Here is a 14,845-nt window from a genome sequence, read left to right as displayed (position 1 = left end):
CAGGAGAAGGGCTCGTTTGGTGGTCCTTGCCGAGTGAATCAGGTTAACGACTCTTATGGTGTTGTCCCTTGGTTCTCGTAGCGGTACAAAACCAGCCTGATCTCTATGAATCAGGTTTGGTATATGGGGGAGCAGTCTATTAGCTATGATTTTTGCGAAGAGCTTGAGATCCGAATTCAGAAGGGCAATTGGGCGATAACTCCCACAAAGTTGTGGGTCCTTACCTTCCTTCGGGATGAGGGAGATATAGGCCCTAAGGGTGTCTACAGGGAATGTGTTCCCTTCGGTGAGGGTGTTAAGGGCAGAGACTAGGGGTTCCGCTAGTATGTCGAAGAAGGTTTTATAGTACACTGGGGTCAGGCCATCCGGGCCAGGGGCCTTTTTCGGCTTCGAAGAGGCCAACGCAACTCCTAGTTCTTCTACAGTCAAGGGTTCTTCTAGTTCTTCCCTTATCTCATCCGGCAAAGATGGCATGCCTGAGGCAGCCACATAGGATTGTGGGGTATGCCCGCCCACCCTAGGTGAGCCTGTGTCCAGGTTGTAGAGGCCTGTGTAGAAAGCGCGGAACTCCTCCGCCATATCTGGGGAGGTATTTAGCCTCTGTCCTGTCGATGATTGTATGTGTGGGATGTGTGTTTTCGTACGAGGGCCCTGCAGAGCTCTGGCAAGGAGTGACCCCGGTTTGTTTGAGTACTCAAACATAGTACGCCGTGCCCATGCTAGCTTCTGTTTGGTTTTCTGAAAAAGGAGCGTGCAAAGCTCCTCCCGTGCGCTCTGTAAATCCCGGAAGGTTGAACAAGCAAGGCTAGCCTTATGTACACTTTCTAATTTACGAATCTGTGCAAGAAGTTCCTCTGTGCGTTTCAGTCTGTCCCGTTTAAGTCGGGCCCCTATTTTGATCAATATCCCTCTCACAACCGTCTTGTGAGCCTCCCATGTCACAAGGGGGTTGGGAACTGATCCCTCGTTGATGGAGAAATACTCCCGGAGCGCTCTCAGTAGCTCCGCACGTGTTTCCTCCGATTGGAGTAGTGCCTCATTCAGTCGCCACGAGGGAGGAGACCGAGTCACTGGCCCCAGCCGGAGGGTCAAGTGAATTGGGGCATGGTCGGAGAAAGATATGACATCAATAGACGTCGAGACTACCTTGGCAAGATCTTTATGTGACAGCAGTATGTAGTCTAACCGCGAGTAAGTGTGGTGCACTTGGGAGTAAAATGAGTAGTCTCTATCTTGGTTGTGGAGTAGTCGCCAAGGGTCAACAAGATGTAGGGTATGTAGATCTGCCTTGAGACGCCTCAGGCAGGAGTAGGACAGATGTGAGGCACCCCGCGATACGTCCATGGTTGGATCCATGGCAAAGTTTAGGTCTCCACCAAAAACAAGCATCCCCTCCGAGAACTCCAGGAGCTCCGAGAGAAGTTTACGGAGGAATTGGGGGTGGCCCACGTTGGGGAAATATACATTTGCGAAAGTGACCTGCAGGCCGGACACCCTTCCCTTTAGGAGTAGAAAGCGACCCTGCTCGTCCGCTCGCTGTGCCTCGAACACCCAGGGAACCGACCTTGCCAATATAATGCTAACCCCCTTTGATTTGGAGACCGGAGAGACACTATGGTATGCCAACGGAAAGGTCCCGTTGGTTAGCCTGGGTATGGAGTCTGCACGAAAGTGCGTTTCCTGTAGAAAAGCGACATGTGTTTTGCCCCTGCGCAGGTCAGCCAATAGCTGCGAGCGCTTCTCTGGTACATTAAGGCCACGCACGTTCAGAGAGGTAATCTTTAAGTGACCCATCATGACTTCTGGCGTGAAAGTGGAAATCAGTATACGTGTGTAAAAGACACAAAAACAGGCACCCCCACAGGCAGAGGGCAGAGTTTAGAGAGAAAGGTATACCAGAAGGGGAAGAATGGAGAGAGAGGGAGGGAGGAGGGGAGGAAGGGTGGAGTAGGGGAGGTGAACGGATTCTGTCTTAGATTAACTATGGGCCCCTGGTACACACTAAAAGTGTCTACACAGGAGTCCGCCCTAATGTGGGGGTGATAGGAGCGTTGTAATCTACTCTACGAATGAGTAGAGTTTAGGCAGTAATTCAAATTAGTCAAAATTTATGGAGATGTGTGGGGAGTAGTGCCACTGAGAATTATATAATGTCTAAACATGAGAACCATATCAAACAACAATACCCATTAGTAATTGGTATCTGCATCGTAGCTGGTAGACACCTTCTGTTAGGTGTAGGTGACCCCATAAGAAACTCATGTATGTCAGACCGATCCCCCCTGCCAACACAGGCAATAGACATTACCAGCGGGGACCGCTCCGACGCCACATGGCTAGGCTCGCCTCCTCAGTATCAAGAGTCCCGTGCCCCCCCATCCGGGGGTGACCAGGGGGACCACGCAGGAAGAGGTCGCCACCAAAAGCGTAGATAGAACCCAATATAATAATACAATAATAATGTAGTAAAGGCTGTAAGAAATTAAACATCAAAACATAACAAATGATAAAGAAAGTATATCGCCAACTATTGACATGACCCCGGGAGTGTTATCCACTAAGGCCCAGTGTCCCCTTCCCCCTCCCATTGCATGACCATCTGCTCATCCTTCATAGTGAGGTTGGGGAGGGCAAGGGGTCCCAGGGGTGTCCTGTATGGCTACTGTGCCAGTTAATGTAAGGGGGGGGAAGCATAACTGAAACATAAGGGGGCAGATGGAGGGGGGACAAACACACAGATCAGATCCTCAGGACACTTATCTGGGAATGGAGGACCAGTTCTCCCGGTGGTGTCAGAGTTCTGGAGAGCCATCTTTAGGTGTCAAAGCTGATGTCCCAGTCGTTGATCTCTCCATTTGCAGCAACCCCCCCATCCGCCTCCGATGGAAAACCCCTGTAAAGGGGGTGCCATACCAGACAAGGTTTAGCACACGACCATGGCAGTTCAGTCCTTCAATGGTAAGGCTTGTGGGTGATGGCTGATGTCCCATAGGTCCAAAGCGGGAGATGCAAGTATGGCCAGGAGTCGTATTTCCCGGGGATTGCACAGAGTAGGGCAGTTCAAGCAAGCCCAAGAGAGGCATCCTGCAACCCAGTTTAGTGGGACCCCTGGGAGGTAGGTCCAAAATCTTCGAAGGCCCAGTGGGGTTTTGTAGCAAAGGCGGTCGTCTGGTCATTCCAGGTCCTTGGAGAAAGTATGGTGTCACGCTTCGGCGGACCTCGGGTGAGGTCTAGCAGTCTCTCGGCTGGTGGCCCGTGAGCGCGGCCTACGGGAGCGTTGAGGCCTGGGCAGAGGTGGGCCCAAGGCCTCCGGTGACAGCAGGTATTCAAACCAGTTGGGGACACTCACAGGGGGTTTGGCTAGGAAGCAGAATAGATCTGGAAGTTGGTCTGGGGAGCGTAGATAAAATTCTGCCCCCTGTTTCCGTACAATAAGGTGGAAGGGATGACCCCAGCGGTACGTCGCCTCCGCTGCCCGGACAACCTCCAGCAGTGGTCTCATGAGACCTCGCATTGCTCTCGTTTGCCTGGAGACATCCGGGTATATCCGGATCAGTGCGACATCAAAGTCTATGGGGCCGCGCTCCCAGGCCATCCGCATGATTTCTTCCTTTATGGTGAAAAAATGTACCCGGCATAAAACATCCCGTGGGAGGTCCGTGGCATCAGGATCTTGAGATGTTGCGGGTGGAATCCTGGGGCCCGGGATACGGTGAACCCTGTCCAGCTCTAGTTCCGCCGCTGGTGGTTTTCCAAGAACTTGGTTCAGGATAGCCGCCACCGTTGCACGGAGATCTGTTCCCGTGGTGGCTTCAGGAATGCCGCGGAGGCGTAGGTTATTGCGTCTGCTTCTGTTTTCGCCGTCGTCCAACTTTAATTGTATGTCCACAAGATGGCGGCGGAAGCCACGTTGTTCCTGTTCCATGGCGGCAATCCGGGCGTCCGATGTGGATGCAGAGGTTTCCAGTACCGTGACCCTTTCATCTACTGTATTCACCTGCTGGCGCAGGTCATGTAATTCCCTTGAGAGTGCATTAACAATGGATGCAGCCATTTCCTGTAGATCTTGTCTGGAGGGTAAGCCAGACACTATGTCTCTGAGGGATTCCTCCATGTTACCCCCTGTCTCCCTTGTGTGGCTGGAGCTAAGTTGAGTGTCAGTGATGGGGATCACGGGGGATAAAATAGGAGATGCTGACCTGTCATCTTGGGCCGAGCGGTCTCCTCCTGCATTCGTTCCCGGCTGAGTGCTTTTCTTAGCTGTGGCGGCAGCGTTCGACGGAGGTACTCGAGGCGGCGCCATCTTGGCCGAAGTGGCCGGGGAGGAGGCAGCGTGTTGCCTAAGGAAATAGTGAGTTATTTCGGGTCCCTTCTGCACCCCTGAGTCCAGCGGGTGTTTGCGGTCCCCTGGCATGAATTCAGGCTCTCTCAGGGCAGGATTACTGTCCGTTCTCAGGGCTTCCCCGCACAGAGCTCCGAGGTGTGCGTCCTCACTCTGCCATCGCTTGGCCACGCCCCCATGAACTTTTTTCACAATGTCATTATGGGGTATTGTTTGTAGAATTTTGAGGAAAATAATTAATTGAATCTATTTTGGAATAAGGCTGTAACATAAAGTGTGGAAAAAGTGAAGCGCTGTGAATACTTTCCAGATGCACTGTATTTACATTTGTTTGACAAAAACACCCATGGACATGAGCTGCCCTAATGTTGATGTCCAATGAATAGGATGGAGGTGGGAAGGTGATGGTGAGAGCAGCAAATCTGAAATAGTGGTATCATTCTCTATCTATAAGGCGTGTCAAAGGTTTGTGATCCACAATAATGGCTGAACACGTTTTGGTTGCTATTTCTACCATATCCTTACCTGTCTGGAACACTAATGATTGACAGTTAAAAAAAGGAGAATCCTAGAATCAAACTAAACTCATGTGATGACCCAGTTGTAGGGGCCTTGTATGCGTGGTCTAGCCAAAAGTTCTTCACTGGTCCCATGCAACGCTCACTTGTTTTTAATCTATCCAGAGGAAATGAAGCTTGGTAAAGATTTGACTGGACTGGATAATATCCATGTCAGGACACTGTCCCACTATGCTGAATGCATCATCTTCCATGCCAAGGCTAGCAGCAACTAACTGGTATGTAAAATCTGCAGTTGTATTTTGTGATGTAATTCTTCTATTTTCACAGTTGGATTGTTAATTAAATATAATAAAAATCTAAGCAGAAGGCAAGAACAATACAGAACTCTAAAATATAGTTCAGGCATATATTTTATGAACTGGAAGACATACCTCATCATCTTTATACCAAGACATGTTCTCCGCTGTAAGGACAAACCAATATTCCTTTGCGCCGCCTTTCATTATACCAATGTTGTTAATTGTCAGCCACCCCTTCCGGATGACCTGTTCAACGAAAGGTGAACTTGTCACTGCAGGGAAGACACAGGTACACAACAAACAACCACCCAGACCGTCATTTATCAGTACATCTGAGGAAGAAACTGCTGTCAACTGTCACCAACAGGATACTCCTCTTCCTTCTCCTAGAGCAACACGAAGAGCAAAGGGAAAGCTCCTATTGGCTATTATGGGCAACACTTACTTCCTGAGGCAGTTCTTCTCCCTGAGACATTGATAAAATGAGGTTCTTTGTGTTTAGTGTTAGAGAGAATTCAAAATGACAAATCGTCTGCATGCATTGCACACAATAAGGTTACACAGCAACTTATCAAAACTAAAAAAAATATATACAGTTTTACCTGCTCGCTATAAAAGCTGCCTGGTAACATGTAGCAGATCAGATCAAGGAAAAAAAATGTATAGTATTGAAGCACGATTGCTTTCAGTGCTTCTGAATTCTGCCATTCAAAGCATGTTGGTCCATAAGGTGAACAGAACTCAGCGCCAGTGAACTGCAGAGTTCACGGTGTGCAGAATGCAGGAGGCAGAGAAAACGGGTGTTCAGTGAACCCTACAAGCAGGACCACCCAAGTTCTATTCCCATATTGAACAGAAAAACTCCTGTGTACACATACCATAGAGAAACATGTATTTGACAACAAGGTACCTTGGTCACTGGACCCTGTGTCCACTGGGTTGTAACCAGTCAGTGTACACAGGTCAACAAAAGCATCATAATTCAACACATCTGAAAACAGACAGAGTACAGGAAAGCTACACACACACAAATACTGAGTATTGGTTAATTTTTTTAAGTGTTAATGTGAAAGTCACTAGAAAGCCAAATTAAACCCGTCCAAACCTGGGCAATTCAAAAATGCATATGGTGTAGAAATGTAGTTGCAGCTACCTTTAGTGAAAACGGCATCTCAAAAAAAAAAAAAAAAATCAGCAACATCAGACATAGGCAGCTGAAGTTAAATCCAAATCTCTCATTTTCCTGAAAATTTGTCTGCCCTCTCTTACCTGAATCTCTACTGGTCACATTAAAGGACCAATAGGAGAGCTCTGGAGGTGGTGGAAGTGGTCAGCTCAAATTTTACAGGAAAAGCTGAGATTTGCATTGATAAAGAAAAGTAATTATTATATTGTATATTTTACTAATGGTTAAATGACAATAATGGGGAACATATTATAGAATGTATTTAACTTTGCAGGAAAGTATTATTCTTAAAATTCTTTTGAATTTTTTTTTTCTATAATGCCCTTTGGAAGGTCTTGTTGTACAGTCTTGAACAGACAATTTGTCTTGTAATATTGTAAAGTGAGACATTTCAGGTTGTGGATCGTGGTTGAACTGATAAGATGTTAAAAAAAAAAAAAAAAAACAGAAATTGAGGTCTCTTGTAAATATTATGTGTGTGGCTTGTACAAGCTATTAATACATTTTCGTGAAAAATGTTTGAGCCCTTCCTGCCCCCTCCTGGCAGCCGTTTAACTGGGTCTTAACACCGTGAGGCAGGGCGGACTTCCCGATCATGTGATCACTGATTGCCTCTCACAGTAATCATATGATCGAGAGACCAAACCATCGCATCGCCCCCCCCCCCCCCCCCATCAGAATATGCATTATGTGGTTGGCAAGAGGTTACAGGAGGTCTTACATGTCAACTGTCTTAAAATGTTGGCGTTTTTTTTTTTTTGAAGATGCTGGGTTTTGGCACAGTCAACTATGTGAGATTTCCACTGCCATGCTAATCTCTTCCTAAATTATATTTACTCTTCACTTTGACTCTGTAACACTTCTCTTCTAAATAAACTTTCAAAACTGTTCATTGTGAGTCGAGATTATTGATTTTCTTTATTAGTATGTAACTTTAGCCATATATATCCACTGATAATTTTGACATCCAGCTTCCACTGAAGTTTAGTAAACTCTGCTTACATATATTTAAAATTATGCTGTGAATCACCCAGGTTATGACACATTTACTTTAGCCTCTATAAAGCTGTCAATGCACTATACAATCTGATTGTACAATCTCCCTTAGCGTTACCAAAACTATGTATTATGAAGACAAACTTAAACAATTGTGTTAATTAGAATCAAATCAGGCAGACCATTATACTACATAGTTGATGGGGGACCTAAAGAAGAATATTTAATTAGACTGTATAGTGCATGGTCATCTGATGATTAAGTTAACAGTCAAAGAATAGATACAAGGTACAACAGGATCTGTGTTGCTTTCGACAACGATCATAAAAGAATTGTGTTGTTGAAACAATTTGACGTTTGTAAGAAGGAAAAAAAAAAAATCTCCTCTCTTGTCATATAAGTTATGCCGCCACTGTAACTGATAGAAAAAAAATGTCACTTTAATTTTTACATTTAACATGTATCTAAACAAAAATAATTCTGATTCATTTTCAATTCTACATTTCATGCCTAAAGAACAGAAATGTGCAGTAAAACATATTCCCCATTTAGAGAGCAGCTTGCAATTTAACTGCTAAACTCCTAAAAGCTGGGTTATAACTGGGCTACCACACACCTCTGCTTTTTGCAGCATTTTATTACATAATAGAAAATAATAATAACAACTATATAAATGAATTGTGCTAAACATGCTGACTGTGTTTTATTTATTCAACTAGCACGTATTACAGGACATTTCGATATAACCATGTGGCAGAGAGGAGATGCAAAACTGGCCACCGATGCCCAGTATCTGAACATCACACTATTATGAGGCCACATAAGGAAAAGTTAAGCATGAAAGATGGTGGGGTCATTACGCTGTTTGAAGGCAGGAATGTGACAAGCTGTGGTTAGGAGATGCATGCACACACTTCAGGCAAAATCTGCAAACTCACTCGAAACACAAGAGCAAAACGCCGGCCATCTTGTTCAGTGCTCGGCCAGACCAGACAATGAAATGGCAGCAAGCCTCCGTCTGCTAAATAGGCAGCAAACATCATGATTGTGCTCTGTCACTAAACAGAAAAAGCTTGCCAAACCCAGTGATCTCATATCTGTAATTTGAACACTGCTCTCTTCCAGCGAAGCAGATAGAACGGATGGAATTGCAGTCTGTGAGATGTTTAACTTTAGGTCTTTCAAAGCTTTTCAGTGATCAATCTAGTCATGTGAGATGAGGCCCACCTCTAATGCATACTGTATTTCCATAAAAAATATACGATTTTTATTAGAAGCTTCCTCATTTATGAGACTCTTCCAACTAAACCATTTTTGTTATGGTTTCATAATAATTGAAGGGCTGGGCACGTGGGGTACTTCAGTGAAATGTTGCCATTTTAGTGAAATTCACTGTCAATGGGAAAGAGGAAATTAAAGGGACTCTGCCTTGTGAGAATCATGTAGGCTGCCATTGCAGACCTCTTTAAAGAATAGTAGTTCCCTGGATGGTCATGGAGATGCTTTGACTTCAATGCCTTTTGAGTTGCTGGCCTGGAATAAATATAGAAATAAAGCACTCTGACACCTTTCAGACATTCGCATGGTTGCACTATGGTAGTGCACTCATTAAGACATGTCAGGTAATTCATTTCCAATGGCTACCCAAGGGAATGCATATGCATTGTGTTGCAAAAACAAATAGTGCATATCCAATATTTTAGATGTTTTGGTGCGTTGGCAGCACATTTATTTGAACGGGCTACCTAAACGCAATCTATGCAAAAATATGCATTAACTTGCATGCACTAACCCTACACACTAAGACACCAAGGTGTAAATGTGACCTTACAGCATGCTTGTTCTGTGTCTGACCTAAAAGCACTTAAAGACTAATTTCCCCTTTTGGATTCTGTTGCACACTACACCCATAGTTAGGGTGCAACATGTAACATGGTACTAAGCACCCCAAGAGCCCTAGTGTGACAACGTGTGGGGGATCTGCTCTCCTGCAGCAGCTATCATTTTTGAATTCTGCACAGTGGAGCCTCGCACAGCTGTGTCATCCTTTCACAGAGAACATTATTCTTGCTTGCCACCATGGCTGAAGGTCTTTTAGTTCTCAATGGCACACAAGTGTGGTGACTACTGCACTCATAGTTCATTGACATTACCTCCAGGGTGAAAGCCCGCATCTCAGTACAGGCACAGAGTCGGAGAAAGCGTCTGCAGGAGCCTGTACATTGCACCCACGATCCACTGATCACAGTTGCAATGTTTGTATGTTTGCAAATATGGGTGTATGTATTTATTTATTCATTTATTTTTGTAATAGATGGACTTTTAGACCTAAGTCGTTAAGTCAGACACAGCCAAGCATCTACTATTTACTTCAGCAGGCCAGCAATGGCAGTCCCTGTACTTCTGCTGTAGAGGTGTCATTAAATGGCTCCTAAGGTTTACGAAAGCTCCATTCAACTGCCCTGCACCTGCTCTTTTGCCCAAAAAAAAACACCCCATTATTAGCCTAATTATTTTACTTATTTTTCACATACAGAAAAAGAAACAGTACAAATACTAAATAAAAAATAAAGCAACGATACACAAATAACGACCACTTATAAAAAAAAAAAAAAAAACACAAACACAAAGAATACTAAATAAAAAGAACTAAACTACCCTAGGTACACTTAAAAAACCACACCCTTTAAAAAACAAAAAAACAAAAAAAAAAAAAAAAAAAAAAAAAAGGAAACAAATGCTGTTTTTCAGTTTACCTCAAATTCCATCTGTTTTTAGTTCACAGAGAAAAAGAAAAACTTGTTTTATTTGACCTCATAGTGTTGCACCTGACTTAACTCACATCAATATTACCTCAAAGTGTTATACCTAACTTTTACCTCACACCAATATTACCTCATAGTGTTCTAACTTTTACCTCACACCAATATTATCTCACAGTGTTAGGCCGGGTTCACACTGGAACCGGCTGCGGATCACACAGGAGCGCTGTGCGTCCCTGTTCCCCACTCCAGGGACGAATCAGGGCCGATTCTATGCCTGAATTCGGCCCTGAAACTGAGCCAAAGATGCACAGCGTTTCTGTGCAGTGCGGTCCTCAGCCACAACGGAGATATGTGAACTGGCTCCATAGGGAGCCGGTCACATTCGCTGGCTATGCGAATGGATGCGGGGAAACCCGCATCTATTTTGCATAGGTGTGAACCCGGCCTTATACCTAAATTTTACCTCACACCAATATTACCTCATAGTGGTATACCTAACTTTTACCTCACACCAATATTACCTCATAGTGTTATAGCCAACTATTACCTCACACTCATATTACTTTGCACCTGACTTGTACCTAATGCTTATATTACCTAACAGGAGCTAATTCTGTAAAGCTGTTGCTAGTAGCAATCCATCTGATTTCACCATTACTTTATGGAAAAATCAAAATGAGATTATATATATAGGCAATCCTTTTTTTATATATAGGCAATCCTTTTTTCCATTTTGGGTAATGTAAGGAATGGTCAAAACTAGAGATGAGAAAGCCTGGAAAAAAAAAATGGAAAAATATGTATTTTTCCAAAGAGTGTGGAATAAGTTCTTTTGTAATGATAAATAATATATCTATGACATGGTATTCACACTATATAACATGAAGAGCTTCATGAAAGATTTATGTAAAGTCTTAAATTATTGCAAGTTCTCTCAGGTGAAGCCAAGCAAATCCTGGAATACAATTCAAATAACACTGTACTTCTCAATGCAGTTCTCAAACAAGAGAAATGTGTATTTCTACCACTAGGGGGCACTGCAGGGGAAAGGCTCCAGTTTAAGTTGCCTACAGTTGGGCGATTGTTGGCATACAGTAGATGATGGTTTTTGTCCTCCCAGGCCTAATTTCACAGGTAAGCGGGGACATTTGTATGACAAATTAGTTTATCTTTTTTAAACTTTAAATGATTCCTATTAGGCTAGGTTCACACATGTCCAGTGCAAATTTCCCCTGATTTCACTGTGAATCTCCAAAGCAGTGGTTCAGCTGCGATTTAGATGCGGATCAGATGCAAATTTTTGGAGCCGTCAGCCACCAGCATCTTTGACATTAGCTGGTTGTTAAGGAGCAGGCTGGGAAGCCAGCAGCCGCATTCTTAACAACGTATAACTCATTAGCTATCAGTGGGGTTACCTGCTGACAGCTTAATGTAAAAAAACACATTGCCAACAATAAAAAAATATAAAAAATACTCCCCCAATACATACCAGGCCCTTTCAGGTCTGGTACAGATTTTAAGGGCAACCCCACACCATTTTTTTTTTTAAAACACAGCGTGGGGTCCCCTCCACAAGGTCTGGTATGGTTTTCGGAGGGGAACTCCCACGCCAAAAAAAAATGGAGTGGGGTCCCCCACAAAATCCATACCAGACCCTTATCTAAGCATGTAGCCTAGCACGCCAGGAAAGGAGGGGGACGAGAAAGACCCCCCCCTCGAACCATACTAGCAGGCCACATGCCCTTAACATGGGGGGGGACAAGGGTCTCTTCCCCACAACCCTGGCCTGTGGTTGTGGGGATCTGCAGGCAGGGGGCTTATCGGAATCTGGAAGCCCCCTTTAACAAGCCCCCAGATCCCAGCCCCCCCCCCCCCCGTTAGTATACTCTTATTTCAAGCATAAATACTTTTCTTTTTTATACACTGCATTCCATGTTCCCAGTGTAATAAAATTACCGGTACTTTCAATTTGTAAAACTACTCCACACTGAATTTTTTTTGCTAATATTGTAAATTTTTTCAAAAAAAAAACAAAACAAAAAAAAACAGGCTTCAAAATTTCTGGAAATTTTACATCTCTAGTTAAACCCACTCTCTGTGCCCTGTTGGGGTTTCCCTGTCATTTTTTATACTGGAGATGAAACAGGAAGCTAGTAGAAATCTGTCCAAATGAGGGGAAATCGCCATGTAGACATTATGACTCAGAGCAAGTGTCACCATTAAAAGACCTCCTTTCTATTCTTGTTCTTTTTGCAACTATCAAAATTATGGATTTCCCTTTACTTCCAATGCCAGCGACAATGGTCATCAAATCAAATAGAGAAGGGTGGTCTCTCTTTACTTCTGTCTCTGATGATTGTCTAAGAAAGGATTTCCCCTGTTTTAAATGAGATCTCCACTAACTTCCTGTTGGGTCTCAAGACAAGGAAGTGAAGGAAAATCTCCCCAATGGACACCTTTTCTGGGAAAAATACAGACATTATGATATATTTTCTATTAATAACATTGACAACAAGTAACCTTGGTAAAATAATGGCCAGATGGCAACCCTAAACACTGAGAGTAAAAAAAAAAAAAAAAGATATGCTTGAAAAGAAACAAAATTAACAAAACTATCCTAGAATATAATGTATTAGTTTTCTGTGAAGGCTGGTGGCCATTTTGTCTTACGAGATTGCCACCATTCAGTCAATATTTTACCGTCCTGGCTAGTAACATTTAGACCTGTTGCTGTAAATAGTAAAGAGGTAACAACCTTAAGCTGGCCTTACACAGCTCAGATTTTGTCTGATTCCTGAGAATTGGCTGAAATACAAGCTGTGGGTGATCCTATGAACACCACCAGGCCCAACAAACTTTGATAAGTTGAAAGATCCAGGTGGAAAAGAATTAGCCAAACAGTGACTGCAGAAAGATCATTCACACATGAGGCTAACGTAGCTGCTCCTCTGAAAATAATATTTTGCACCCTCACTGCCTGTTTTATCCCTCAAAATGCTGCACCACCACGCCATTGCACATAGCTGCAGGGCGGTTGCGGCGCAGCCCTATTCACTTAAACTGGTTGGGTTTGAGGGTAGTTCCACTCAAAGAAATCGGCATGCTGTTTCATTTTTTGAAGCAAGGCATCCCAGGCGTGGCATGTGTACAGACCTTAGCACCTGCTTGCCTTTGTTCAGGCAGGCAGTCAGGGGCAGTAAAACCATGGCTCAACTGATTTTACCATCCCCTGGCCGCTCGTGTGAATGAGTGTGGACACCCACGAGTGCTGGCTGTCAGAATACTATAGCTGGCAGTGGGAGATTCCATCATCCAAGTTTTTTGGCGTGGACCGAGAATTTCTCTCATTCGGCTTGCTGAACATCTGACATCTTTACGTTCATGGCCAGCTTTACTCCTCATTCCACTCTAAAGCTGGCTACACACTATACAATTCTTATACAATTTTCTTGTACAACTTTCCCTTAGAAAACCATATTTGTATGCAATCAGGCAGGCCCTTGCACTACATAGTTGAAGGTAAATCTAAAGGAAACTGGACAACAAAAATTGTATAATGTGTATACAGCTTTAGATACAAACCTGAGATTCTTCACTCTGTTGGAAGTTGGATTTATTTATTTATTTTAATTATTGTGTCGGCCTCTCATCCAGGTCTTTAAGGAAGGTTTGGATTTTGAAGTAATAACATGGCTGCCAAAATAGTCATGACAGCCTCCTAGACTGCGACAAATAGAATTTATGAGGATGACGTGGCTGCCGGTCAAGGTCTGGAGTGTTGACTCTCACACACAGTGTTAGTAGCAGGAAAGGAACAGGAGGAAGGGACATGAGGACACACAGGGGGAGACTGAGCAAGGCAGGAGGGTGCATCTGGGGCTCCTTAAAATTCCTTTCTGAGTGTCTCAGCCTGTGTATAGTAATCAGAGCACGGTATAGTCTCCAGTGTTCTGTAAGGTAAATTGAGGATAAGCATGACATGCTCAGAACAGATTACAGTAAGCCTGTTGCTATGCAGATGACCTGTGTTATATATTCTAAAAATCACTGTATTATAAAAAATAAAGTGTTCATATCCTGAAATGTATTTTTGAATGCATTTTACAATATGGTGGCCTCTAAAGTGTGTCGCAGTTATTCTTGGAGAAAGATTCATGATTTATTTTCTGTCTGGCTGTGATTAATGCCTGAAAAATGGCCGCCCTAATGCACTCTCACTGCTTGGCGCATCAGCCGCTGCCTGACTACTCACCAGGATCTCATCCTGCACAGGGTAACCATAGCAACAGCAGCAGAGTGGAGAGGAGAGAGAGGAGCAGAAGAAGAGGGATATACATTACTAGCAGCGCGGGTGCAGAACCAAATATGCCTTGCTGCAGATCCCACAGCCCGTGCATGACATCTGGCAGAGTCTCACCTCACACACACACATATATAGGGCACACGTGCCAAGCCTGCGGTCCGCAATGTTGCACGGTACATGACTGGAGATTAATGACATGGACAGCCTGACGCTGCAGCCCGCCATCCAATTCTGTGCCAGCCATGTGATATGATCCAAATGGGCCTTACTGGATTACATAACAGATGCCAGCAGCAAACGGAAATGTTAAAGCAGGCCTACTGTAAATCACCATAACACTGTTGGTTTTTGTGCCAAGAGGCTCTTTAAACAGTACAATTTAGTTGCTTTGTCTTGCCTTCCAGCACCCTACTGAACGCATTTTCTGTGCTTT

At 44.0% G+C, this 14,845-nt stretch overlaps 1 protein-coding gene across 17 annotated transcripts in view; it reads right to left on the bottom strand.

Moving 5' to 3' along the window:
• DNM1 (dynamin 1) overlaps positions 1 to 14,845 on the bottom strand; it is a 278,440-nt gene that overhangs the window by 82,653 nt on the left and 180,942 nt on the right. For 14 of the 17 annotated variants that reach the window (XR_012236097.1, XR_012236096.1, XR_012236099.1 and 11 more), the window contains exons 14-15: positions 14,362 to 14,373; positions 5,295 to 5,408 (exon numbers count right to left, since the gene is read on the bottom strand). Coding sequence is in view for 14 of the 17 variants with exons in the window: in XM_073600424.1 (XP_073456525.1) it covers positions 5,295 to 5,408; positions 14,362 to 14,373 (126 nt within the window). In the remaining 3 variants the exon portion in view is untranslated. The remainder of the gene's footprint in view (positions 1 to 5,294; positions 5,409 to 14,361; positions 14,374 to 14,845) is intronic. The other 3 variants (XM_073600426.1, XM_073600425.1, XM_073600427.1) reach the window with 1 other exon arrangement.

Source organism: Aquarana catesbeiana, linkage group LG09 (assembly GCF_042186555.1).
Source record: "Aquarana catesbeiana isolate 2022-GZ linkage group LG09, ASM4218655v1, whole genome shotgun sequence".
Classification (NCBI taxonomy): Eukaryota; Metazoa; Chordata; class Amphibia; order Anura; family Ranidae; genus Aquarana; species Aquarana catesbeiana.
The sequence above is the reverse complement of the archived record's forward strand: the minus strand, read 5'-3'. Positions and strand labels throughout refer to the sequence as shown.